At 41.1% G+C, this 27,436-nt stretch overlaps 2 protein-coding genes across 5 annotated transcripts in view; one reads left to right on the forward strand and one right to left on the reverse strand.

Moving 5' to 3' along the window:
- The window catches only part of LG17H1orf74 (linkage group 17 C1orf74 homolog), an 84,204-nt gene that overhangs the window by 26,269 nt on the left and 30,499 nt on the right, over window positions 1-27,436 (forward strand). For all 3 annotated transcript variants that reach the window (XR_012492814.1, XR_012492815.1, XR_012492816.1), the window contains exon 4: window positions 23,639-23,707. The gene's annotated coding sequence lies outside the window, so the exon portion shown is untranslated. The remainder of the gene's footprint in view (window positions 1-23,638; window positions 23,708-27,436) is intronic.
- HSD11B1 (hydroxysteroid 11-beta dehydrogenase 1) overlaps window positions 14,697-27,436 on the reverse strand; it is a 41,914-nt gene continuing 29,174 nt past the window's right edge. For both annotated transcript variants that reach the window (XM_074321970.1, XM_019714481.2), the window contains 2 exons: window positions 16,851-16,994; window positions 14,697-15,342 (listed from right to left, as the gene is read on the reverse strand). In XM_074321970.1, coding sequence (XP_074178071.1) covers window positions 15,125-15,342; window positions 16,851-16,994 — 362 coding nt within the window. In that variant the 3' untranslated portion in view covers window positions 14,697-15,124. The remainder of the gene's footprint in view (window positions 15,343-16,850; window positions 16,995-27,436) is intronic.

Genomic DNA, 27,436 nt, shown 5'->3' on the forward strand with positions numbered 1-27,436 from the left:
CATCAGCGGGCACCCTGGGCACCCTTCTCTTACTATTGTATTGGTCTGAGCTTTCGGACAGTTTCTTTTCTTTTATTGAGCTCTTAGACAATTTCGAGTCAAGATCCCTTTTCAGGAGGAGACAAGGATGGGTCTCTACGTCAGATTCAAACTTTGCAGTTTCTATGAGGTGGAAAAATGCCTTTTTGACCTAAAAATGATGTTCTTAGTGTAATTCTTTCATGTATATCAGGTAGCTCTCTGTGTAAGGATTTTCTCTTTAGTTACCTCTTCCCAGTCCTGGCGTTGTAACGAGTCTCTGCTCTTCTGAAGTACCTGGTGTCTTTTTTTTAGAATTTGGGAATGAGGCCAGCTCTGAATTTGCTCTTTTCTGAAGTGGCGGGGTGGGGGTGTGTTTGAAACGGTGGTGGATCTGTGGCTGGGGGATGACGGGAGCAATAGTAGGCAGAATCTTATAAAAGTTTCCCAGTCAATTGGGCTGGGAAATTTAGGGCAAAAACTAAATGGAACTGATCTGTGTGCATTAGAAAGCAACGATTACAAATGATATCGTCAGGACATTTCCAAGAAGTCCAAGGATAAGGTGGTGGAAAGGGAACTGGATTGGGACAAGTTAATTGCATCACTCTGTGACCTTGTCTGAATGGTCCACTCAGGATGGTGGAAGGATGATTTATATGGTACCTACGAGTTCTAAGGCTTGACACATGTGAGGCTCATAATAAGATGTTTAAATAGCTGTGATAACACTTACTAACATGGGGATTATGTCAATGTCTTCTCCATTGCCTACTATGTCCCCCATTCTCTGAGGAGGAAAAGGACGAGGAGTAGGCAGGCAAAAGTGCAGAGGATGGATTTGTAAGCACTAGAGACAGCAGCCCATAGTCCTGTCTCTGGGGCTTTAAATATGGAGATGGGAGTGAGTAGAGGACAGAGGGGCTGGGGAGCCCAAGCTGGCAGAATAAGACAATTTTATTGTCATAGAAGAGTGAGAGGTTCTGGGAGTTTGGGGTAATGGAGCATAGGAGAGGACTGGAGATTGTAACAGAAATTCCTGTGGACCAACTATGTGGGCGCCATTAAAAATCAGAAAGAAATGTATGTGAAAATCAAAATCCATTTTAGGGCTATGGACTAGACCCACTTTTACTGGGGTTTAGAGAGGTTAGCAGTATATTCAAGTTCATGCGGGTTTGCTTGACATCAAAGCCTGAGCTAAGGTTGTATACTTATCTATCAATATGGAGGGAAAGAAAGAGAAACACACACACATGGAGGGAGAGAGAGAGAGAGAGAGAGAGAGAGAGAGAGAGAGAGAGAGAGAGAGCCCTGGAAATAGAGAATATACCTTATTTTCAAATGCCTATGAAGCATCAAGAAAATTGAGCATATGTAGACCAATGGAATAGAATTGAGAACCCAGAAATAAAACCATATAAATATGGACAGATAATTTTTGACAAAGAAGCAAAAAACATACAATGGAGAAAAGACAGCCTCTTCAATAAATGGTGCTGATAGAATTGGAAAGCCACATGCAAAGGAATGAAACTGGACTGCTATCTGTCACCATGTACCAATATTAATTCAAAATGGATAAAAGACTTAAGCATAAGACCTGAAACAACAAACTGCATAGAAGAAAACATAGGTACTAAACTTATGGACCTTGGGTTTAAAGAGCGTTTTATGAATTTGACTCCAAAGGCAAAGGAAATAAAAGCTAAAATAAATGAATTGGGACTATATCAAATTTAAAAGCTTCTGCACAGCAAAAGAAACCATCGACAAAATAAAGAGGCAACCAACTGAATGGGAGAAGATTTTCGCAAACAGTGCCTCTGATAAGGGGCTAATATCCAAAATATACAAGGAACTCATGCAACTCAACAACAAAAAAACAAACAACCCAATTGAAAAATGGGCAGAGGACCTGAAGAGACATTTCTCCAAAGAGGACATACAAATGGCAAATAGACATAGAAAAATGCAAATAAAAACCACAATGAGATATCACCTCCCCCCAGTCAGAATGGTTATCATCAACTAGACAAACAGTAACAACTGTTGGAGAGGCTGTGGAGAAAAAGGAACCCTCATACACTGTTGGTGGGAATGCAGACTGGTGCAGCCGCTATGGAAGGCAGTGTGGAGGTTCCTCAAAAAATTATGAATAGAATTGCCTTATGACCCAGCAATCCCTCTCCTGGGTATCTATCCAAAAACTCTGAAAACATTTATCCATAAAGAAACGTGTGCTCCAATGTTCATTGCAGCTTTATTTATGGTGGCCAAGACATGGAAACAACCAAAATGTCCTTTGATAGATGAATGGATAAAGAGTGGTGATATATATATACAATGGAATACTATTCGGCGGTAAGAAAAGATGAAATAGGACCATTTGTGACAACATGGATGGATCTTGAGATTATAATTCTAAGCGAAATAAGTCAGACAGGAAAATCAGAGAACTATATGATTTCACTGATATGTGATATATAAACCAAAAACTACTAAAGAACAAGACAAACAAATGAGAAACAAAAACTCATAGACACAGACAATAGTTTAGTGGTAACCAGAGGGTAAGGTGGGAGGGGGGTGGTAAATGAGGGTAAAGTGGATCAAATATATGGTGATGGAAGGAGAACTGACTCTGGGTGGTGAACACAGAATGGGATTTATAGATGACGTAATACAGAATAGTGCACCTGAAATCTATATAACTTTACTAACAATTGTCACCTCAATAAACTTTAATTAAACAAAAAGAAAATTGATCATATTGATCATAAAGCAAACCTCAGAATATTAAAAAGAAGTTGCTCTCTTATGGTATAATTCTCTGACCACAATACAATACAATTAGAAATAAATAACAAAAGTGGGAATAGATAAACCCTTCAACTTCTTGGAGAAAAATTCTCCTGGTTCACTCTTGAAATACAGAGGACACTAAATCTGCAATTTAGAGTGCTTTGAAAATAATGCTAAAGAGAACATTAAGGACAAAATCTATGAGGTGTGGCCAAGGCAGGGCCCAAGGAAAATTCATAGTCTTAAATATTTTCATTACTTAAATAAGGATTAAAAATAAATTAGTTATTTATTTTCAAACAAATTTCTAAGAAATGGTTAGAAAAATCAAGGAAAGGAAGCAAGAATAAAAAGAAGGCAAAAGGAGAAAACAATATAAGTTACAAGTCAGAGCAGAATTGGTGAATAAATTCAGGAGCTGGTTCTTGTGTGTGAATGTGGGGAGAGGTAGAAATACCAATAGAACACAAAATTAATAAACTACCAGCTAGCTAAAGCAATTAAAAAACAGAAAGCACATCTGTAAAAATTTATAAATGAGACGTGGAAAATACATGTTTCATACATAATACATTGGAAATGTAAATAATTTTAGAGACATTTGTGTAACTACGCTAGTGTTTTGAAAATCTGGATAAAAAGGATTTAAGAAAACTCTCATTTATCAAATTATCATATCATTTTTGATATGATCAAAATAATTTATCATATCTCTAAATTGCATGTAGAGATATGCAATTTAATCATCAACCTGCCTCTACCTAGGGGTCCCCTTCCTATGGTATTGGTCAGTACAGAGGAGGGTTTAGATTAGTCTTGAGCTGGTCACCTGGCACTTACTGGCCAGCATTCTGTGCTTCTCCTCACCATTTCCAGGTCCCTTTGTTGGTGGTCATATCCTGGAACTTCATGACATGGTTTCCTTGATAGGTGTTGGGCCCTCTATGGGTTCCCATGAAGGGGTAAGTATAGGGTAAGCAACACTTTGCTTTATCACCCTGTTGCTTTGCTCTTCACAGTATCACACAAGCATGGATGGGAAGATCAGATTTTATTGTAGGCTTGAGGTAGCTAGAGGGAATCCTAAATATGAAAGGAAAAATTTAGAACTGTATGCTAATATGTCTCCTGCTATACCGCGAGAGACAGCACTAAGAATTTAAACGCTTTATGGGTGCTACTAGTACTAATTTTATTCCTCCTCCTACCTAACAGGATGACTCCCTATCCATCTTATGGGAAATAGCAACCTCGCCCATAAGAGTTGTTCTTGCCTTAGACTCCTCCCCCACTCTCGCTGCTGCTGTCTCATCAATGCACTCCTCAAGTCTAATTATTCATTCTAGAATGCCACAGACACTCTTAACAGGATGCCCATGGTGGCCCGTTGGCACCCTAAGATTTGAAGAAGGTAGAAGGTGTGGGTGATGAGGGGAGCTTGCAGAGTTGCTCAGAGTAGGCACACTTAAATCTGTTCCTTTTCAAGGCCTCCCCCAACGAGAGACTTGCAAACTCCCCTTGTTAGTCTTCCAAGTATCTAGCTGGTAACTATTTAGTCAGATGTCCACACAAACACCCGAAGCACAAGTATTCTCAGGGGTGCTACAGTCTAATTAATACGGTTGTCATACTTATCCATCCATGGGGAAGGAGGAAGATAAGTATTTCCTTCACTCCTACATTTGCAAGTTTGCCTCTCTGCAGTGGAGTTATGACTTCACACTTGTGGCAGGACAGACTTCTCAGTCCTCTTCTTCTCTGGCTGTGTTGTGTCATCATTGTCGACAGAGGACCTTTTAGTATAATGAAACTTCCAAGTTATGCTGTAAGAGACGAGCAATATTAGCAAGAGGTTTATCTGTTTTATAGATGCTAAGAATCAGGAAGACTTAACCCTAAGGCACAACTGTGGATCCACTCTTGTGGGTCTCAGCATTAAGAAAGACAAGTTACTTTTCACCCTAGATTACCGAGGAGGATGATCTTGCTGGCTTTGACCTTGAAGGCTCTGACAGAATGCAACCTCAGGCCTGGTGTGGGGGCTCAGGGCCGTGTGTGTACGTGCGCACACGCCTGTCCTTAAGGAAAGAGAAAGGTAGACTAGAAAAAGGAAGGCCTCCCGGGTATCCATCTCTGGGCCAAAAGGAAAAACCACATGTTAATCTTTAGAGCAACTTAGTTCCTCTACTTTAGCCTTCATTTCATATCATGTCCCCTTGGGCCTGCTGGAAAATAAATTAAGGCTTATCTCTAAGTCAAATATATAAGGACCTGTCCTCTAGGTGTTTAACACCCTTTTCTAAACTTTAAAAATTCTGCTTTTCAGCACTCAATGAAAGCACCGCCCTCTTTTCCCCAGTGTGTGTGTGTGTGAATGTGAGACTTGTCTAATAATAGATCTCTGAGAACTAGTTTACCACTAAGAAGCTATATTATATATTTAAAAACAATATTTTATGTACAAAGTATGACAAGTTTGCGAACTTGCCACCATATGCTTACATTGGCAGCACTGTACAAACAGCTTGGTAAGGTTTCATAACCTTGGTATATCAGTGTCTCACAGCTGTATTTGTGTTGACATGTGGCAGTATCTTGGTGAGTGGCGTTCATTATTGTTGTTGCCTCTTCTTGTGTGCCATCGTGAAAATGTCTGAGCTTGAACTAGAGCAACGAACAAACATTAAATTTCTTGTTAGACTTGGCAAGAGCGGAAGTTTAATCAGGGACATGTTAGTCCAAGTTTATGGGGATAATGCCATGAAGAAAACGGCAGTGTACAAATGGATTAAACATTTTTCTGATGGGAGAGAACATGTCACTGATGAAGAGAGGTCAGGGCGGCCAGTAACAAGTAGAACTGATGAAAACATTGCAAAAATTCGTCGAATTGTGGGTCAAAATTATCAGCTGACTGTGAGAAGCATAGCAGACCAAGTAAACATTGATAGAGAAACAGGAAAATCTTAACTGAAAATCTTGGCATGAGAAAGGTGTGTGCAAAAATGGTCCCAAAGGTCCCAATAAACAAAAGCAAAGGAGATTTGAAGTTTGCCAAGACCTTTTGGAGAGGCAAGATGATATTTTGGGCCATATTATCTCTGGTGATGAAATATGGGTGTACCAATACAACCCTGAAACAAAGCGTCAAAGTGCACAATGGAAGTCAGTCAATTCTCCACAACCAAAAAAGTTTCGTCAGTTCAAATCGAGTCAAAACTACGTTGCTAATCTTTTTTGATATCAGAGGGATTATTCATCGTGAATTTGTGCCAACTGGACAAACAGGTAACCAAGTTTACTATTTGGAATTGCTGAAAAGGCTGAGTGAAAAACTTAGACAAAAATGACCTGAACTTTTCGCCAACAATTCATGGCTCTTGCATCACGACAATGCACCAGCTCACACGACATTGTCTGTAAGGGAGTTTTTAGCCAGTAAACAAATAACTGTATTGGAACACCCTCCCTACTCACCTGCTCTGGCCCCCAGTGACTTCTTTCTTTACCCGAAGATAAAGGAAATATTGAAAGGCAGACATTTTGATGACATTCAGGACATCAAGTGTAATAGGACTACAGCTCTGATGGCCATTCAGAAAAAGTTCCAAAAATTGCTTTGAAGGGTGGACTAGGCACTGGTGTCAGTGCATAGCTTCCCAAGGGGAGTACTTTGAAGGTAACCGTAGCGATATTCAGTAATGAGGTACATAGCACTTTTTCTAGGATGAGTTCGCGAACTTAATTGTCAGACCTTGTAAATTACCGAGCTACCAAAACCCATCATTTAACAAGAAAATTAAAATGTGAAGTTTCTATTCATTAAAATATGCTTTCACTTATTTTACTTCATTTACATATGATTTTTCACGATGGCCTAGGTAGCCAGAATCATTACCTTTGTCTTAAGTCAAGAATGCTGAGGCTTCAATAATGGTAACTCTACTCACGTTAACACTTTAATTCTGGAGATGTTTGCCCTTTAGTAAAATTAGGTTATTTAATAGTGTTATCCTTTCTGAAACTGGCAATTTTCCTTCTGGTTAAACTGTCATTTCATTCCACAGCCTTGGTTCGACTGTCCCAATTTTTTCACAGGTGGCTTCACGTTCCAAATTGAAACATCCTCCAGAGCCTTTTCTGTACATTTTACACATTTCTACACTAACCTGTCAATCTATTGCATACTCAGCACAATCTATTATCTGTAACAGAGACTGTTTAAATCAATGCAGTAAATTTGAACCAAAACTGACCTCACCAAAGGGCTGCCATATTGGATATTGCTGTGAGCTTGCTCTGTAGAGAGCACTTTAAGGGTTTGCTTTGCAACCCTTTATAATTTTTAATGAAAGTATTAGGTTGGTGCAAAAATAATTGCAGTTTTTGCAATTATTTTTAATCTTTTAAACCTCAATTACTTTTCATCAATCTAATAGATTGATAGAAAAATGGGTCAGAAAGCATTCAGATTTTCTTTTTTCGTTTTTATAAAAATTATTATATGATACCATTGAGATAATTTTTAAAAAATAGAAAAATAAACACCTTAATCCTACCACTCAAATTACTTTCACGTTTTTCACATTCCCTTCTAGTTTTTGTCCATATGCACAATTTTTTAAAGCATATTTTAAAACATATTGTAGTGATCCTATAATTATGTGTTTGTTTGTCCTCTTGATACTCTTGATACTATATTATATGTCTCATGTTTTTGCATTTTTCAGTATTTTTACCTTTCAGTATTGTCATGATCTTTCATAATGTTTAATCATTTCCTTATTATTGAACAGTAGCCACGTCTACCTAGCATTGCTCAGGATAATTATTAACCACTGGTAAATACTATTTAATAGCCATGAGAAGAATGATTATCGGTTATAATAATTTTCTGTAATTGCAGTAATTCAGAGCTGGGAAACTTTCAGCTTTGTAGCCAGATTAGTTTCACACCTGTCACTTGCTCTTCCATACTGGCCCGAGTGGAAGCCTGGGGCAATAGGTCAGCAAGGACACTCAGAAGTAGGAAAGGGTGAGAAGCCTAGCTTTACCATTTACTGCCTATTCTAGGTTAGTAAATTATTTAACCTCTTTGCATCTCAGATTCCTCCTCTGTAAGATGGCTATAATGATAATACCTACCCTACAGGATTATTTTAGGATTCATAATATAATATTTGTGAAGCACTCAATAAATGTTGGCTATCACTGTTGTTTTAGCAACACCTGTAATTTGGGGCATCTGCCCTTGTGACTTATTAATGGTTATGTAATGGATCCTCACCTGGCCCTGCAGTTGTTTGAAAACCAATGAGCAGTTTCAGTGAATCTGTGCATTTATCTGATATAATTTCATAAGTTTATCCATTAGATAAAAAACGTTTAAAATTATCACTTTGAAAAAGTAATAAACATATAGAATTTCTCCAGTCATAGAATGATGGCAAAAGTTAAAACATGTCGGTTTTTAAACTCACCCAACTCAAGTCAACTGACCAACTTGTATTAAGAATATGTGTCACACTACTACTCTATGTGGGAAAAAAATATTTGAGGTGTCCCCTCTTATAGACCACTTGACTTCTATTTTATACCAGACCAAATCAGATGTATCCTTAAATCAGCAGTGGGAATCATAATAGCACCTACCTCATAGGGTTGTTTTGAGGATTAAATGAGTTAATATTCATACAGCAGAATAGTGCTTGAACATAGTATTATGGGAGTGTTTGCTAATAAAATTAAGTAAAAAACAAATCATCACAATGTGGTGATGCTCTTTTTAATGTTTGCATGATGTGATTGATAATTTTATTCACATGGAGATTATATGGAGGAATTAATTTTAATTACATAGAGATTTGGTCATTTATAATTTTTAACTTTTACAGGCAATGCTGCAAATGAGTATCTTTGTGCATGTAGTTATATTTTCCTTCTTTTTGAGATATTTCCTTTAGGATAAAATCCAAGAAGTAGATCTGCTGGAGCAGTTTTATGAAGAAGCAGTTTAGTTCTGAGGAGAAAGTTTTGCAGGAAGTGGGCAGAAAGGAACAGAGCGAGGGTTTAGAACAGGGGTGTCCAAACTTTTTTCAATGTTTTTCACCAAGGGCCATATGCGCTAAAATACACAAACAGCCGGGTCACTCACTCGAGGTGAAGTACGTATTGCCTCACCTGGTTTATTTAAGTAAACTAAATATATTTTTGGAATTTGCTGCGGGCCAATTAAAAATGGATTGTGGGCTGCAGTTGGCCCGCGGGCCGCAGTTTGGACACCCCTGGGAGCATTGCTGAAGATGGCAAAGTCAGGAAAGCTGCTGAGAGGTGGGGGGCTCTCCCAACAGCTTGAGGGCTCAGTGTTGTTGGGTGTTATAGCAGGGAGACAAAAGCAGGGTAATGTGGTGAAAAGAGTAATGGGCTGGAATCCAGTGAAATGACTTTTAGGTCCCTCTACACCTCTCCCTTGAACTGTAAAGTTGTTTTGTCCCCCTAGGTCTCTTTTTCCTAAGCCTCTTCCAGTAGTAGGGTCTATGAGTCCTTTATTTCTCAAACATTAACCAGTACCTTATACATGGCAAGATCTGTGTTCAATAAATTTAGAGTGTAGTGAACTTAAGTGATAGACAAATAGAAAATTAAAGAGGCATGGAATGGGGTGGGAGAGCACCCATTCCAGCCTTGAAGAGTGGGTCCTGGCGGAAGGGAAGAAACTTTTCTAGAGGAAGTAATGGTGGAGCTGAGACTTAAAAGATGGGCAGTGGTTAAGCAGACAAGGGGAGAATCAAGAGCAGTCTGGGCATGGGTCAAGGCATGGTGGGAACACCAGGGCCCAAAGGACCGACAGTTCTGTGTCCTTGGGCTCAAAAGCAGGGCAGGTGGTTGGAGATATGGTTGGGGTGGTCACCAGTGTCATTGCACATCACTTTAAAGACTTTGGGTTTTCTACATACCGTTTTACCCAAGAATGGTTTTGAATGTATGCCGCCTCCACGCGCAACCAAGAATCTGTCTTGATTTCCCCATGCCTTGACCTTTCTTTCCCTGTGAGGGTCAGAGCACCTTGCTTTCGAGGGTGACCACTAGCTGTCGCTATTGAACAGATCTAGCTCCCCACAGTTCAAAGCCAGTGGTGTCCTTGGCCGATAAGGCCAGGCGGCCCTACCAGATGTTTCAGTCCAGCCCCGCCTCCATTAGGTCTGTTCTTCCGCCCTAAGCGGTGACTCACAGGCTGGCACACTGTCAGGAGGTGGTGTTAGTCCTTGAGTAGAACGTGGGCACCAATTGGGGAAGAAATTGTGGTGAAGTGCGGTACACCACCACAGTTAGCCACTGGGTGGCGCTGCCACCCCTGAGGCAAAAGAGAGGCCGGTGAAAAGGAAAAAATGTCTGGTTAGGACAGCCATGCCCTTTGGTTTCGGGGTAGCGTAGCTTTTTATCCACACTATTACCCGAGTTCAAGGTTGCACAGGACTGCCCACGACGTTTGAGGTAGGTCCACCAACCCAGCAGTCCTAGGTCAGCCAAGTGCGGCACAGAGAGACACGCCAGCGCTCACGTTTCCTGAGTCCTTCAGGCCTCAGGCCCAACGGGTGTGGGTCTTTTGACCTGTCACTCAGTTTCCACGCTCTGGTTCCAGGTGATGCAACGTGCCAGTGTGCCCTCCTTTGGCTTTTGTTTCCTTAGCCTCCTTACCAGAAACTCCCATCTCTAAAGCTCCCAACTCAGTGGGTTTTCGTCTGGCACTTTTCTATTTTTTAAGAACACATTTCCTGCCTCTCCTTTCTCCTGTGGCATTACCTTTGCACTAGGTCCATGTCCTGACCCCGTGTGTTCTGGATCTGTGCAGACTAAATTCTGCTTCTCTTGGCGCTTTTTTCCCCCCTGTGGGCTTTGGGGTTCCAAGTCCTGTTTTACCTTTTTGAAAACTCTCTTTTATCATCTGCCTTATCCTTATATTTGCCCTGTCACCCCACCCCCAGCCCCCTTCTAATTCTAACTAGGAAACTTGTACACTTAAGAAATTAGGTCAAGAATTGCTGAGAGGGAAGAGGATTTAGTATTAAGGGATATCCTGCCTTTCCTTGGAGACGTGAACTGGTGACCCTCAAGTGGGATGGAGATCTAGGGGTGCTGAGATGTTGACATTGAGGCAGAATCCCTGGAGACATTGTGAGACACCGTGAGCACTGTATCAGGGTGGCCAAATGTGTTTTTATTTTCCCTTAATACTGCAAATTCGTTTGGTTTGCATACCTCCCTTGAGGAATTAAGGGACACTTCCAGGACTTGATTAGCGTATGTGTCCCAGTGCTCTGGGCTGAGCACTAATGATGAGGAATGTGGGTTTTTTGGCAAATTCCCTGGACAGAAGGGGGAATGGGTTCTGCCCTACATGTAGCACCCTGCGTGGGGAGTAGGAGCTCAACCTGGGCGGGCCCGTAATCCAGACCCCAAAGAACTAGTTAGTAGCATAAGACGCTGACTTCTTTCTCTGACATCACTTTAGAGCCATGGTCTCCGAAGGGGACATGTCAGAGGAACTACTGGGATGTGGGGAGAACATATTAGAATTTCTATTTGTTTTTTATCTTTTTAAGATTTGCATTTTTGCATATGTTTTATGTTAGCAAATATTACATGCATATATAAATAATAACTATGTATCTATTAGAAATACATAATCATTTTTTAGTGATGAAGTACGTGATCAAAAGTTTCAGAGACCATGCTCTGGAGAATCGTCGATGCTTTGTGTCTGATACACTGCTGGCCCAGAGCGCCCAGCGGAAGAGAAAGGCCCAGCCTGTGTGCGCAGACTTTGTGGTGAGGTCGGACTTAACTGTCCTTGATAGGGGGTTCTCCAGGCACAGCAGTTGGGATGACTGTCCCCTGTGCCAATTTGAGTCACCGCCTCTGAGGTCACCTCAGAGCTCCTTGCTACCTGATATCTAGGGCCATTCATTGCATTCTTTACTGAGGAGAGGGAATCATAGTTTCTTAAAGGGAAATTTCAAGAGGTGAGAGGCCTAGGATATTCTTCAGTATCATGGCGGGGCGGGCAGGGGGGGGGGCTGTTGTGACCAGTTAGGACATTGCAGATGGTCAGTGGGAGTGGATCTCGCCACCATGGTTAGGAGCCTGACATCTTCGAAAATGTGTCCTTCTGCTCTGACTGTGTATGTCCTCACTTCTGTCATGATTTAGGTTTGTGACAAATACTTCTGGTTGTCTAACAGAACCCGAGCTTTTTGGCCGGTTCAAATGTACTCATTTCTCAACCTCTCTTGAAGGGAGGGGTGGTCACATGATGTGGGCTGTGAGCTGAAACCCTGGATGGGGCTTCCCAGCTTGTTCTTTATCAGGGGTCAGATTCTTCTGACGTGCATCTTGTGCCCTTCCCGGTCCTGTTTTTCTTGGCTGAACCACAGTGATGCTGAAACACAGCAACAAGGAGGAGGATGGATAGTTGAGTGGAAAGACAGGAAGGAGCCTGGCTCCCTGAGGCCCTGGTCTGCCTCTCCCAGACATTTTGTGATGGGAAGAAAAGAAATCTCTACTTGATTCAGCCACTGTCAGTGGGTCATTCTGTTACCCCCAGGGGAATGCAGTGCTAGCAAACATGAAGTTGAACTTTAGGAGTTGCTGACACTTTGGTTAAGGCTATTGACTTCATGCAAGATGCTGACACCTTGAGAATTGAAGTATCCCTGGTCTTTGGGAGATACTTTGGGAGATACTTCCCCCCTCTTTCCTTGGCAGTGGTAGAAATAAGCTGTCCTGTTACTTTCAAGTCCTCGGAGGAGGAGAGAGGCATTGAGTGGGCCTTTAAGAATAACTACTTCTGTCAGGAATGTGGAAAGTGGAAGACAGGGTGGTGTGCGAGAGCCTGCTGTGCAGGTCTGAGAGAGCTGATGGTGCAAAGCTCTTCTAATAAACATTCAGTGATGGCAATTGGTGGCTTGAAATCGGCCACATCACAGAAGCAGCAAATATTACAAATCAGAGCTTTTTTCTTTTTTCTTTTTCTGGCGAGCCACTTGTTAAACATTTAGCAACACACCCTTTGAAAGATCAAAGGTTTAGTTAACTAGGTGAACATTGTTTCATGGCTTCTCTCACTTCCCCCATGCAGTCCAATAAGTGACAAGTGAGCAGAATCAGGGAGCAGCTGATTTATAGTGAACACAGGCTAAAGCCTTAATATGTCTCTGGGCCTCAGAAAACCCCTAAAAGTTCAGGCTGAAGGCAAAATTAATTTCAATCTGACTTGGCTGTAAGTTTGTCATCTGATTATGCTCCTGTCTCGGCACTCACCTCCTTTCCACCCGCCCCCATCCTGACGACAGGGCCTCAGCTCTTGCAAACTTGGCTTCTTGCCCCATTTATGTCACCCGCAGAAACCCCTGATTCCAGCACTGGCACAGCAGTTTATCACTTGCATCCAGACACCTCATGATCTTCTCTGCTTCGGTACCTATGTGCCAGGCACTCCTCTAGGTCCTGGAGTTGCACTGCGCTGAGTAGACGAAAACCCGCCTCATGGAGCCCACCGCCTAGCACAGGGTTTGTGGCGGATGGTGTTTTCCAAGTGTGGCTACACTGTGTGTATTCCATCCCCCATGCTGTCCTTACAATGTGACTTGCCACTTGTCCAGCAAGAGCTGGAGTCTGTTTTCCCTCTCCTTTGAAATGGGGGTGGGTCTTCATAACTGCTTCGACCAACAGCATATGGTTGGTCGTGGAAAGCAATCCAGCTTCTGCCTGGCTCTTTCACTCAGGACATGTGCCTTTGGAACCCCGAGCCACATGTAGGAAGTCTAGCACCCTTGAGGCTGCTATTCTGAGAGAACATGTGGAGAAGCCATGGAAAGTTAGAGATGCCCAGGGAGCCCTGAGCTATTCCAGACTTCAGCTATTCAAGTTTTTTCAGTTCAGGCACCAGATGCATGCATGATCGAGCCGTCAGATGCTTCCAGATCCTGATCTTTGAGCCACTCTTGCTGTGCTGAGTGGAGCAGAATGTGCCATCCTCTCCGCGCCCTGCCCAGACTGCAAATCTGCGAGAGAAGTAAATGTTTTTTCTGAAGTACTAGGGGTTAGGACTTCAGCATATGGACTTCAAGGTCCTTGGTGTGCTGGTTGCATCCCTTAACTAAATGGCATAGCACCTGTCACATGACACTTTCCAAACACTTCTTTCTATCTCTGGGTTTTCATAACAGTTCTCTTGTCTTGTCCCTATGATGGGCCTAGGGTTCGAAATAGCTGCAACTAGCCCTGAAATAATACATTCCCTCTTTTGGCTGCCTTATAATCTTGCCCACACGTTTGTAAATAATCCCCTTTTTATTAAACGCTACTAAAATTATCCCATTTGCCATCTCTTACCTGTTGGGGACCTGACCCATGTAGGGCTTTGTTGAATGGTTAATGTCGCTGATGTCTTGTTTCCTATGTGGTTGTAGTCAGGTGATGCCTCGCAAGTATTCGATAAGTATTTGTTGAAAGAATGAATGCATGAATGAATGAATGAATGAATGAATGAGCATGTGAGGATGTGAACTCCGATCCCTTCTCTCCAAACTTCTAATAAACAGTTGAGCGTTCATATGTAAAGTGTTGAGCCTTGATGCTCTCTGAGTGCGATAGATGAGCATAGGTCCTATGGCTCAGGTTTCCAGGGACCCCCACTTCCGTGGCTTTGTTGTAGAGATTCATTTCCAGGCATGCTCCTTCCTGGAGGAGCAATATAAAATAATCGAAAAAGTATCTGAAATAGACAACATGGTGAGGACACTGTGTCCATTACATGAAGAGTAGGGCGAGTCCTTCAACTCAGGGACAATTAAAAGGTTCAGACCACAAAATAAAAAATGAACATTGAAAATTTTTACTTGTATAGGTCATGGTTTTAAAGGAACCATCCTGAATGTACTGAAGTTATATTGACCAGTTAAGAATTTATAGTTTATATGACCTTTATTATAATTAATGTTGCATTAAGCATCATAACATTATTATATATGAGGTAAATTTGATATAACTACGTTGTAATTATACCTATGGTTACTATCAATTTCACAACTGTAGGTTCATGACATTTATTATAATGACCTGTCCACTGTGCAAGTGTTAGAGGAGATCCTTCAGATTGTTGAGATGTGAGGCGTGACTTGCAACTCTCTGGGGAGACTCATTTAACTCTCTGGGGAGATACCTTCATGGATGGAGCTTAGATAAATATCAGGCAGAACAGTCCCAAGCTCCTTTATCATGCCCAGCCCTAAGAAAGTTCCTAATTTTTTATAAATTTGTCCATATTATAATTTCTTAGGGAGAAAAATTCTAGCATCTTTCTCACTGGAGTTTTCAGCAGGAGAGCAGTCCATATTGAATTGACATAATACACTTCTTCTTGACGCAGAGCTCCCCCTTTGATAATCTCCAGGGCACATTCTTCCTTTGGAGCTGCTTCTGTGTCGAGTATCCCAGAAACTGCGCTGATGGCTGTGTCTGTTAAACGAAAAGAGAGGAGTGGGGTTATCCAAGACTAGTAGAGTTTATGTGATGGAAGGCCTGCTGGCACCCACAACTAGCTATTAGGGGCTGTTTGCCAGTGCTTGCTCTGCAGGACCCATGGGCCCCGTTGGCAATACCTGGAGAAGACTGGGTGTGCTAAGGCCTGTTGGGCAAAGGGAGGCTTAGTGTTAATACAGGCCCTGTCTTCCTGGACAAAGACTTGTGGGGACAGTTAGAGGTGATTAGTTGAAAGATTTGTCCCATGTTCCTCTCTTGAGTGTTCTGGTTGGGGTTGAGGGAGTAACACGGGGGAGCAGAATAGACAGAAGTCATATGATAACCCAGTAGCTAATGAGAAGTGTGAGAGGGCAAAAACCGAGCGCTATATGCTAATGATCTATTGACTTGCAAGAGGAAGGAATGGACAAGAATCCATGCCTTTGTTCCCTTGTCAACACTAACCACTTTCACTTAGAAGGAAACTCTATTGTTACCTTCTCTCTCCTTCCAAATTTTCATGTTCTTACACAGCTTCTGTATCTCTCTCCACCCATTTCTTGTTTCTCTCTCTCTCCCCCTCCCTCCCTCCTCCCCCTCTCTAATTCTGTAACTATTACTCAATTTACTCAATTACTCTTTAAATGAAGTTTTCTTATCATACCTGCCACATGTTTTAAACTTGCATTTGGACTTACAGAAGAGTTATAAAAATTATGCAGAGCATTGCCTTGTGTCCTTCATCCTGCTTGCCCTGATTGTAACATCGTACATAACCATTGTACAATTATCAAGAGCAGGTATGATCTAATTGGAACAATATTACTAACTAAACTACAGACCTTATTTTTCACTGATATCCTTTTTATGTTTCATAATCTCATCCAGGATTACACTTAGTACTAATTTCTTCCTATTTTCTCTCCAGTCTGTGACAGTTCTTTAGTCTTTCCCTGTCTGTCATGAACTTCACATTTTTCAAGAGTACTGATCAAATGTTTTATACAATGCCCCTCAATTTGAGTTTGCCCATTTTTCTCTTATAATTGGAATGAGATTATGCATTCTTGGCAAGAATACTACAAAAATAATGCTGTGTCCTTCTCAGTGCATCCAAAAAAAAGTTCATATGTTGATATGTCTTATTACTGGTGATGTTCTTAAGAAAAACAAACTCACACTTGATAAGTATCGTACAGTAAAGCAATGGCCTTTGAGTATCTATGAGGACGCACGATATTCAGAATAGAGTCAGGTGATGAGTGTGGTGTCACTCAGCATATTTGGTGGTCAGAATAGAAAGCAGGGTCAAAGATTAGTCAGAGGCTCCACTAGTGACTTCCTTATGTCATTTAAGGAAGAAGTGCTTCCTTAAATAAGGCTGAGTGCTCTCACTGGTTTTTAGTACATTACACCTGAATCAGGGAGCTCAGCACTTTTGTTACCCACCATGGCAAGGCAGACAATCCATCTGCAAGCCATTTATTCCAATCTCTTTTCCTTACCTGTGTTTATGAGTCCGAGGATACAGAGCGTAATCGACACATTGACTTTGGTCACTGAGTATTCCTTTCTGATGGAGGAGAAAAACCCATCCAGGGCAAATTTGCTTGCAGCATAGGGAGCAATAAGTGGACTAGCTATTTTTCCTAAATGATAAAGACATGGGTTAACATGGTGACCCATTTCAACTCTGACAGAGCTGATCTTTGCTTTATCTGTAGCAGGCTTTGTAACCGCTGTGGAGTTCTTTTACCTTGGAGTCATACTTTCTCTCTGTCCCCTATAGAGATTATCATGCTGTGTTGAATTTCTGAAAGAAAAATATTATTAAGGTATCAAAGAAGTTTCCCTTGAAGAGACTGGGGTGGGGTGTGGTGTGGGCTGCAGGAAAGCCGTCATTGAAGAGGCATTGGTTATATTTTAGTAAGGGTGCTAAGTAAAGGGGACTAAAAAAGAGCCATGTAATCCCATAGCTGATAAATCTTCCACCTCTGATCCAAGAAAGCTGGGGATCCAAGGGTCTGGCAAGAGCTCTCTTCCAACACAGTGAACTATCACTTATTTACTTTCTATACGAGAGGAACACACACTCCTGTCTTTGCTTTTCTCCCCAAAACTCCTTTTCTTATGTCCATCAGCCTGGTTAATTCTCACTCCAGTGTTAGGGAGGACATGTGGACATATGCCTGATAGGATGCCCTGTTCTTTATATTGTTTTCAAGAGGAGGGAGTAGAAGTAGCCTGAGACCTTAGACTCTTTGCTGAGCATTGTTATAACAGCTCCTTTAAAATCCTTGTCTGCTAATTCTAAAATATGGGCCATTTTAGGATTGATCTCCCTTGGTTGCCTTTCTTCCTGAGTATCAGTCACATTTCCTATTCTTCTATGTGTAGTAATTTTGCATTGGATTCTTGATATTGTGAATGATACATTGTAGAGTCTCTGGATTCTGTCATATTCCTCCAAAGAGTATTAATTTTTACTTTTTTAGATGGGCAGTTAACTTGGCTGAAACCCTATATCTCTTGCAGGAGGTACCAGCTAAAATCTCTGTTTAATTATTTAATCTTAACTAGGTATCTGTGCTGCCCATGAGAAGCCCAGGGTACAAAGAGAGATCTGGAAAAACTTATATATATAGTATTTGATGCTCCTTCACTGTGGCTCTTTCCTTTGCAGGATGTCTCCTTTCATTTTCTGGCTGCTACAGAAACCCCAAACTCTTCCTTCTTCAAGATAGTGAGATGGCAGGTTTCTGTCCCAGATGTGGCACTGATTAGGCCTTGCCTTTAAAGCATAAACCATAAAATTGGGAAACTCACTTAGTGTCATTTTCCTCTTTCAAGTCTCAACAACTCTACAGTTTCTTTCTGCTTTTGCTTTTTCTCTCCAGTGCTTTCAATGGTTGTTTTCTATATTTTTTCCAAAGCTTGTTATCTGGGGAAGGTTGTTCTGTTAGGTACTCTGCCATTATTGGAATTGGAACCTCTTTAAGTTTTTAAATATAATGAAGTTGCATGCCAAATCAATGAAAAAATGATGGTTTGCTTATTCAGTAAAGATGCTGGAAAAGTTAGTTAAGTAATGGGAAAAAATTGTTAGTGTCTTATTTTATATCATATATATATATAAATTCTAGATGAAAAATGGCAGAAGATGTTGTCTACCCAATATTCATTTCCCCTTCTTTAATAATAGAACATGTTTTGGTTCAGGAGAGCAATGTGTTCTGGTAAAAATATTTACTTCCTCAAGATTCCCTTGCTCTTTTGGTTAGTCGTATGATCTAGTTCTGTTAATGAGATATCTAACAGAAGGGGTCTTCAGGAAAGATATTGATTCCCTCCTGATAAAATAGATGGATTCAGGTAGCATACAGCTTTTACATTGTATTCTTCCCCTTTCTTCCTAAGTGGACTTCAGGTGTGATGCCTAAAATTGCATCAGTCATTTGTGAACTTGAGGAAAAGCTACACATTAAGTATTATAGAACAGAAATATGGAATAAACTTGGATTCTTTAATATATACTTGTAATAAGTCCACTAAACCAGTTCTGAACTTGTGATTACTTGAGAAAAAGAAACCCATATTTAATGTTAAGAGATTTTAAGTGAAGTTTTTGTTACATGTGCAACAGAATGCTTCTGACTGATAAAAAATAATTCAATCAGAGAAAGAGGATAGTATAGGCAAATATTTATCGGGTCTTTAGTTATGAAAGATCATTCTAATAGAAAAGTAAAAAAATGTGTAAAGAAAAAGAATATTTGATTATATAAAATTTGTGTATGTCAAAACAGTAACCATAATCACATCACTACAAAGGTAAAGGGTAAATGATGAACTAGAAAACCATTTGCAACATATTAGAAAGACAAAAGCTTAATATCCTCAATCTTTAATGTATAAAGAATTCTTAAAAAATACAAACAAATCTCTTTAGGGACGCCAACCTCAATCATGAATTTTGGCTTGGGATGACTCTACATTCAAGTTCCAGGAATAGCTGGACACAGAATGGCCAAGCGGAGTATCTGATACCACTGGGGTACTGACTAGTCTAGGGCTGGGACCAAAGACCCAAGCAGGAAATTTCCAGTCAAGATGGTGGAGTAGGTAAATACTGTTCTTGCCTCCTCTCACAATCACATCAGAATTACAACTAAACTACAGAAACACCATCATTGAGAATCACCTGAAGTCTAGTGGACCTGAAGCCCAACTAAAGACATACAGAAGAAGCCATCTTGAAACTGGTAAGAGAAGCAGAGATATGGAATGGTCTGGTCCCACACTCGTGTGTGATGATTAAAAATTGGGAGGGATATCTCATCTGCAGAGGTCCCTCCCAAGGAGTCCCAGGCCCACACCAGGCTCCCCAGCCAAGGGTTCCAGTGCCGGGGAGAGAAGCCCCAATAACTTCTGGCTGTGAAAACAAGTCGAGATTATGGCTGAGTGAGATGAGGGTGGGTGGAGTCCCAATTATTCCTCTTAAAGGGCTTGTGCATGGACTTACTTGCTGATGGACTCACTTGTTCTGAGCTCCAGCACTAGGGCAGCAGCTCAAAAGGTGCCAGGGACATACTGGTAGGAACTAAGTTGTCTGGCTCAGGGTGAGGGCTGGAGGGGCAGTTCTCTCCCTGACAGAGGAGCTGGCAGAAGCCATTGTTTTTTTATTAAGCTATCCCCTTCCTGGTGTGTAGGCACAGGTGCCTGCTATATCTGAGTCTCTACTAACCTGGCTAGCACTGTTCATTCATTCCACCCTAGTGATTCCCTGAGACCCTGCCCCACCCGACTTTTGGGTACACCCAAACCGCTTCCAGTGGCGTTTCCCTATAAATGGTCTGTCTTGGCTTATGAAGCAGACTTTCCTAAAATTTCTCAAGGTTCACAAAATCCAAACAAGCAGCATCTGGCTTCAGTGTGTCCTGTACCTCTTGCTGAGCAGTCCTAAGCCTGGCACTAGCTTCAGCTGGCCTCAGTTCATGGTTTGGCCTCTCAAGGCAGCTCCAAGCACAACACAGGTGGTGGCTATCTGTGGATTGCTTTGTGTCTCACGCCAGGTGGCCCCAGGCAGGGCACCGGCTGAAGCTGAACTTGGCCTATGGTGGGGCCCCTCCCAGGAGGTCCTGGAGCTGGCATGCCAGTGTCCAGCTTTGGACCAAGACAGAGCTGCCACCAAGGATGACACATCCAAAGGGCAGACTGTGCAGGAACCAGAGCCCTGCTAAAGTGAATCCTGCTCTGTAGGATCAGCCCCTGCACAACAGCTCCTCCACTGTAGTCATGGCCAGTCCTTACAACCAACCAGCCCAAGGATAAATCCCTCCCATTGACATGCAAACAGCAACCAAGGCTCAACTATAATAGGAGGGTACACACAACACACACAAGGGACACACCTGGAACACCCAGCTCAGGTGACGAGGGAGACTGAGCCACTGGTCCCCACAGGACACCTATTACATAAGGCCACTGTACTAAGACCCGGAGGCACAGCAGCCCTACTTAAAACATAGAAACAACACAGGGAGGCAACCAAAATGGGGAAACAAAGAAACATGTCCCAAATAAAAGAACAGGACAGTGCTCCAGAAAAAAACTAAATGATTTCAGGGAGAACTTCAACAAAGAAATAGGAAACATAAAAATGGAGATAGAAAACATAAAAAAGTCAGAAATAAAGAATACAATAACCGAAATGAAGAATACATGAGAGAGAATCAAAAGTAGATTAGATGAAGCAGAGGATTGACTCAATGATTTAATAGATAAGGTAGCAGGAAACACCCAATCAGAAGAGCAAACAGAAAAAAGAATCCAAAAAAATGAAGATCATTTAAAGGGCCTCTGGACAACATCAAGCATACCAACATTCACATCACAGGGGTACCAGAAGGAGAAGAGAGAGAGCAAGGAATTGAAAACCTATTTGAAGAAATACTGACGGAAAACTTCCCTAACCTGCTGAAGGAAATCGATATACAAGCTTCAGTAAGCACAGAGAGTTCCAAACAAGATGAACCCAAAGTGGCCCACAACAAGACACATCATAATTAAAATACCAAAGGTTAAAGACGAAGAGAGAATCTTAAAAGCTGCAAAAGAAAAGCAGTTAATTACCTACAAGGGAGCTCCAATAAGACTATCTGCTGATTTCTGAACAGAAACTTTGCTGATCAGAAGGGATTGGCACAAAGTATACAAAGTGATAAAAAGCAAGGACCTACAACCAAGATTACTCTACCCAACAAAGCTATCATTTAGAATCGAAGGACAGATAAAGAGCTTTCAAGACAAGAAAAGCTAAAGGAGTTCATCACCATCAAACCAATATTACAAGGAATCTTAAAGGGACTTCTTTCAGATGAAAAAAAAAAGATAAAATATATGAATAATAAAATGGCAATAATTACATACCTATCAACAATTACTTTCAGTGTAACTGGATTAAATGCTCCAATCAAAAAATAGAGTGGCTGAATGAATAAGAAAACAAGACCCTTACATATGCTGCCTACAAGAGACTCACTTCGAAAGACACACAGACTGAAAGTAAAGGGATGGAAAAAAGATATTTCATGAAAATGGAAACAAATAAACAAACAAAAAAGCTGGGGTAGCAATACTTATACCAGACAGACTTTAAAACAAAGGCTATTACAAGAGACAAAGAAGTACCCAGTAATCCCACTTCTGGGAATTTATCTGAAGAAACCCAAAATGCTGCATCGAGGGGATGTGTGCATCCGTATGTTCATTGCAGCATTGTTTACAATAGCCAAAATGTGGAGGCAGCCTGGGTGTCTCTCGATGGGTAAATGGATAAGGAGGAGGTGGTACATCTATACAATGGAATATTGCTCGGCTATGGAAGGGAATGGGTTCTTGCCGTCTGTGGTGGCATGGATGGACCTGCAGAGTATTGTGCTGAGTGGAGTATGTCAGACAGAGAAAGACAGATGCAATGTGATTTCACTTATATGTGGAATCTAAAGAACAATGTAAACAAACAAACAAAACAGAAACAAACTCATAGATACAGAAAACATTTTGATAATTGCAAAATGGGTGGGGGGAGGTTGGGGGATGGATGAAAAAGGGGAAGGGATTAAGAAGTACAGATTTAATGGTGCACCATAGTCATGGGATTGTAGGGTATAGCATTAGGAATATGGTCAATAATAGCTGTGTGATGTCAGATGGGTACTAGATTTATTGGGGTGATAAATTGGGGGGCTGGGGGGGCAGGGTGAAAAAGGTGAAGGGATTAAGAAGTACTAATTTGTAGTTACAAAATAGTCATGGGGATGTAAAGAAAAGCGTAGGGAATATAGTCAGTAATATGGTTTTAACTATGTATAGTGCCAGGTGGGTTCTAGGCTAGTCAGGGGGACCACTTAAATTATATAAATGTCTAACCACTATTCTGTATACCTGAAATTAATATAAGAATCCTATTGGATGTCAATTGTAATTGACAAATTAAAAAAGTGGGGAAAATGGTGAAGGGGAATAGGAGTTTCAAATTTTTAGGTATAAAACAAATAAGTCATGGGGATGTAATATACAGCATAGGGAATACAGTCAATAATGTGATAGGGTGGTATGGTGTCAGATGGTGGCTGGACTTATGGTGATCACTTCTTTAGGTATATAAATGTTTAATAATTATGGTGTACCCCTGAAACTAGCATAATACTGTGTGTTAGCTATATTTTAATAAACATCTTAAAATAATACCCAAGCAAGGCTGCGGGACACATTGTTGGTTGCCTAGAAGACTTTAGTTTCCTTTTCTTCCCTGTATCAGAACCCCAATTGAATTCATATTTCCACCTGTTGCAAAGACTGCTAGTATTCTCTCAATATATCATCTGTCCTTTAATAATAGAATCCCTGAAGTGTGGCTGGGCTTACAGTTATCTGGAACAAGGTCCACATTTTTCAGCTTCTTTGAGCCAGAATGTGCCAAGTGACTAAGTGCTGTCCAGTGGATTGTAAACAGAAGTGTATCATGCGATTCCTGGGATATGTCCTTAAAGGAAGAAGTCAGTCTCTCTCTTCCCTTCCCTTCCTCCTTCTTGGTGCCCAAAGGTGGATGTGACGGCTGTGGCTCCAGGACTGTCTTGGATCCTGAAGTAGAAGCTGTTTTCTGAGAAGGGCAGAGCATTGAGAGCAAAGGAGGGAACCTGGGTGACCATGGAGCTGCCATCCTAGCCCTAAACTGCCTACCTCCAGACTTGATTTACCTTATAACTTATTTAATCTACTTCTATTTTAGGTTTTCTGCAGCAGAGAGCTGAACCTAATCCATATTGATCCTTACTTTTATGCAGCCCATGTGCCAAAGGTAAGCTGATACCCTCTCTAACTGTAGGGGTGGGCCTGTATAATTTATTTAATCCCATCTTCCTTGCCCATAATTGATACAGGAATGGGCACATGACCCATTTGGGACCAATGTGACCAAGAAGAATTTTGTTGGCATGTCCGGGAAAGTACTTTGTTCTTCTGGGAGAGTTTCTTGAAGTCGCAATCCTGTTTCTTTTCTTCTGGGCATTTTTGTGCATGGATATGGGGGCTGGAATTGCTGAAGTTATCTCACTGTCAGCTGAGGATGAAGCCACATATGGAAGAGAGCAGAGCCAAGAGAATCACAGGGACACTGAGCTTGAGCCAAGTCAACTATGAAGCCCACCCTACATCTGGTCTTCCAGTTATGTCAATAATTTTACTTATTGTTAAAGTCAAAAATAGATCCAAATTATTTATAAGAATAGCATAGTGGTTAAAAGTTTGAGATCTAGAGTCAGATGACCTGGGTGTGAATCCCAAGCATACCATTTCTTAGCTGTAATATGTAGATAGTAATACTACTATGCTGAAGTAATTCATGTAATATACTTAGCACAATCTCTGGCACATAGAAAGCATTTAGTAATGCTATTATTAATAGTATTATTATTTCAGATTGGTGAGAAAAGTATAAACTATTGAAAAAATCATGTTGGGACAAATAGCTAGCTACTTGGAGAAAAGAGAAACACCATTCTGTTGAATAAAGTCTAATTATATTAGAGAGTATATGTGTATGTGAAAAGTAAAATAATAAAATATGGAAGAATATATAATGTCCAGGTAAGAGATACTCTTTAAAGCATAAAATCAAGGGCATACACTATGAAAGGAGATATAAGTTTGACTATATAAGATTTGCAAAGCTTCTGTGTAGTAGAAGTGCTCACCATTGACTTCCTACACACATCCCTTCAAAAAGGTTTGCCTTCCCAGCCATAGAGAGTAGGCCAGTGATAGCAAATATACACAATGGCTTGAACACAGATCATGTTGTTTCTCCCAAGAAATTGAAATAAGTGACATAAGGATTCTAATAAACTGCTGTTGAATTTTGAACTAAAAGGTCATATAAAGTTGGGACTGGGGTAGCCATTTCCAGCATGGAAAAGGATACCTAAACAGAAACAGTGGCCACACGGAACAGACAAACAAAATGAGCATAAAAGTTGGAGCTCAATTGTAGCTAACATTGATTTAGTTCTTATGTGCTAGTCTAAAGTCTAAAGACTAAATAATTGCCTAAAGTTGCATGGTTAATGAGTAGGAGAACCACGATTCAAATTTGACTGCAGTGGCCCACACTTTCAAGCATTAGGTGGAATATCCTCTGTAGAAGCCACTGTTCTTTATTTATTCTTTTATTTTATTAAATTTAACTTAATTTTTAAATTAAGTTTATTGGGGTGACATTGGTTAATAAAATTATATAGATTTCAAGTGTATAATTCTATAATACATCATCTATCTATTGCATTGTGTGTTTACCACCCAAAGTGAAATCTCCTTCTGTCACCATATATTTGACCCTCTTTATCCTCTTCCACCTTCCCACCTCTATTCTGACCCTCTGGTAAAAACACTAAACTGTTGTCTTTGTCTATGAGTTGTTTTTTTTTTTTTTTGTCTTGTTGATTTGTTGCTTTCAGTTTTATATCCCACATATGAGTGAAATCATATGGTTCTCGACTTTTTCTATTTGACTAATTTCTCTTAGCAAGATAATCTCAAGATCCATCCATGTTGTCGCAAATAGCAGTATTTCATCTTTTCTTATGGCTGAGTAATATTCCATTGTGAATATATACCACATTTTTTAATCCAATCATCTATCGAAGGGCACTTCAGTTGTTTCCATTTCTCGGCCACCATGAATAATGCTGCAATGAACATAGGGGTACATATATCTTTACGGATAAATGTTTTCAGATATTTTGGGAATGTAAGCCTCTGTTCTTTATATGAGTGTTTTTCAGGAGCCATGTGTCAAAGCCAGCCATTTCTGACTTGGTGAAAATTCTCTCTGCTTGAAAATTAAACCTAAAACTGGCAAAATTTATGAATAGCAGTATTGTTTTCACTTCTAATCTGACAGAGGGGGTACCCAAAATTGTTAGTGTTAGTCACTCCTAGTCCTTTTGTATTAGTTTCCCAGTACTGCCATGACAAATTACCATAAATTTAGTGGGTTGAGACAATAGAAATTTATTTTCTCATAGTTCTGGAGGCTAGAAGTCCAAAAGTAAGGTATGAGCAGGGCCACCTTCCCTCTAAAGTCTCTAGTGGAGAATCCTTCTTTGTCTCTTCAAGCTTCTAATGTTTCTGTCAACCTTTGGCATTCATTGGTTTATAATGCATCACTCCAATATCTACTTTCGTCTTCACATTGTTTTCTCCTCCAATTTTGTGTGTGTCTTACTCTTCTTATTAGGACACTTTCATCGGATTTAGGCCCATCCAGATAATCCGGGGTGATCTCATCTTGAGATCCATAACTTAATTACATGTGGAAAGACCCTTTTCCATATAAGGTCACATTCACAGGTTCTAGGTGGATGTATCTTTTGGATGGCCACCATTCAGCCCACTACATCCTTCTAGATGATGATAACGGCATTGCCTGTGGCATTTTATAATGTATTTGCTCAGGTAGCAACAGAGATGCAGAAGCAAGAGACCATGTGAACCCGTGGTCTGAATTTCTCTAGCAGTGATTTTTGTGCCACAAATACTTTTCCTGCTCTAGTTTCAGCTGCGGTTCAAAGGTTAACATAGTAATTGTTCATATTCTGAAGGGAAGCTCCAGACTAGTGACTTTATATAGGATGTGGTAACACACACACACACAACACACACACACACACACACACACACACTCACAAAACCCCAAAGCAAAAATGAGTTTGTAACATGTAGACCCTCAATCATCCCAAGGGACTGAAAAGGCTTAGGTGAAGAGGCCAGAGAGGACACGAGTTAGGGAGAGGAAATGAGCAGTGTCTCAGGGGTGGGGGCTTCTGCTCACATCAGTCCTTGTGAGAGGAGCTTCAGGGATACCTTGTGGAGAGTTTGTCCCCAGGAGTTTGAGGTCCACCAAGGACTGGGGTCTGACCCAACCTGAGAGTCTCTGGTTATGGGCAAGATCATTGCAGAGCTACTGCAAAATGTGTTGAGCTCTCCCTGTGGGAGGCTTGAAATCCAGCCCACACTTTGCTCACCACCCTATGGGCCTTGATCCAGGGCTCATCCCTTTGCTCCCAGAGTCACTTCTAATCCTGCCCCAAAGAACATCCCAAAGTGGTGGGTGTATTCGCCTGTATTCCCACTGGATTTCCAGAATCTGAGGGAAATAACATCAGCAAATGCTACCCAAATCACAGGAAGTATGACTAATATTCCAGCAGGGCCCTCTAAAGAACCCACGAAAGCACCCAATGCAAGAGTCAGATGGGGTTATCCTCCCAGTCCAGAGAGCACGAGCTTCGAACATCTGCCATGGCCAGAGGAGTCCAATGCTATAACAGCTGGGTGCCAGCCAAGTAGGACCTTTCCTACCCCAACAGTCTCTTCGTCCCTTCATTCTCCCCTTTCTTTTATACAAGAGAGGCTGGAGGAAGCCTGGTGAGTGAGGAGGAGATGGGGAACAGGAAGAAAGGCCAAACTCATCTCTTTTCCTACCCCAGGTTTTCTACGACAGCAGGTTCGAGTTTGAGGAGGGCAGGGA

The sequence above is a fragment of the Rhinolophus sinicus genome, linkage group LG17, assembly GCF_036562045.2.
Source record: "Rhinolophus sinicus isolate RSC01 linkage group LG17, ASM3656204v1, whole genome shotgun sequence".
Classification (NCBI taxonomy): Eukaryota; Metazoa; Chordata; class Mammalia; order Chiroptera; family Rhinolophidae; genus Rhinolophus; species Rhinolophus sinicus.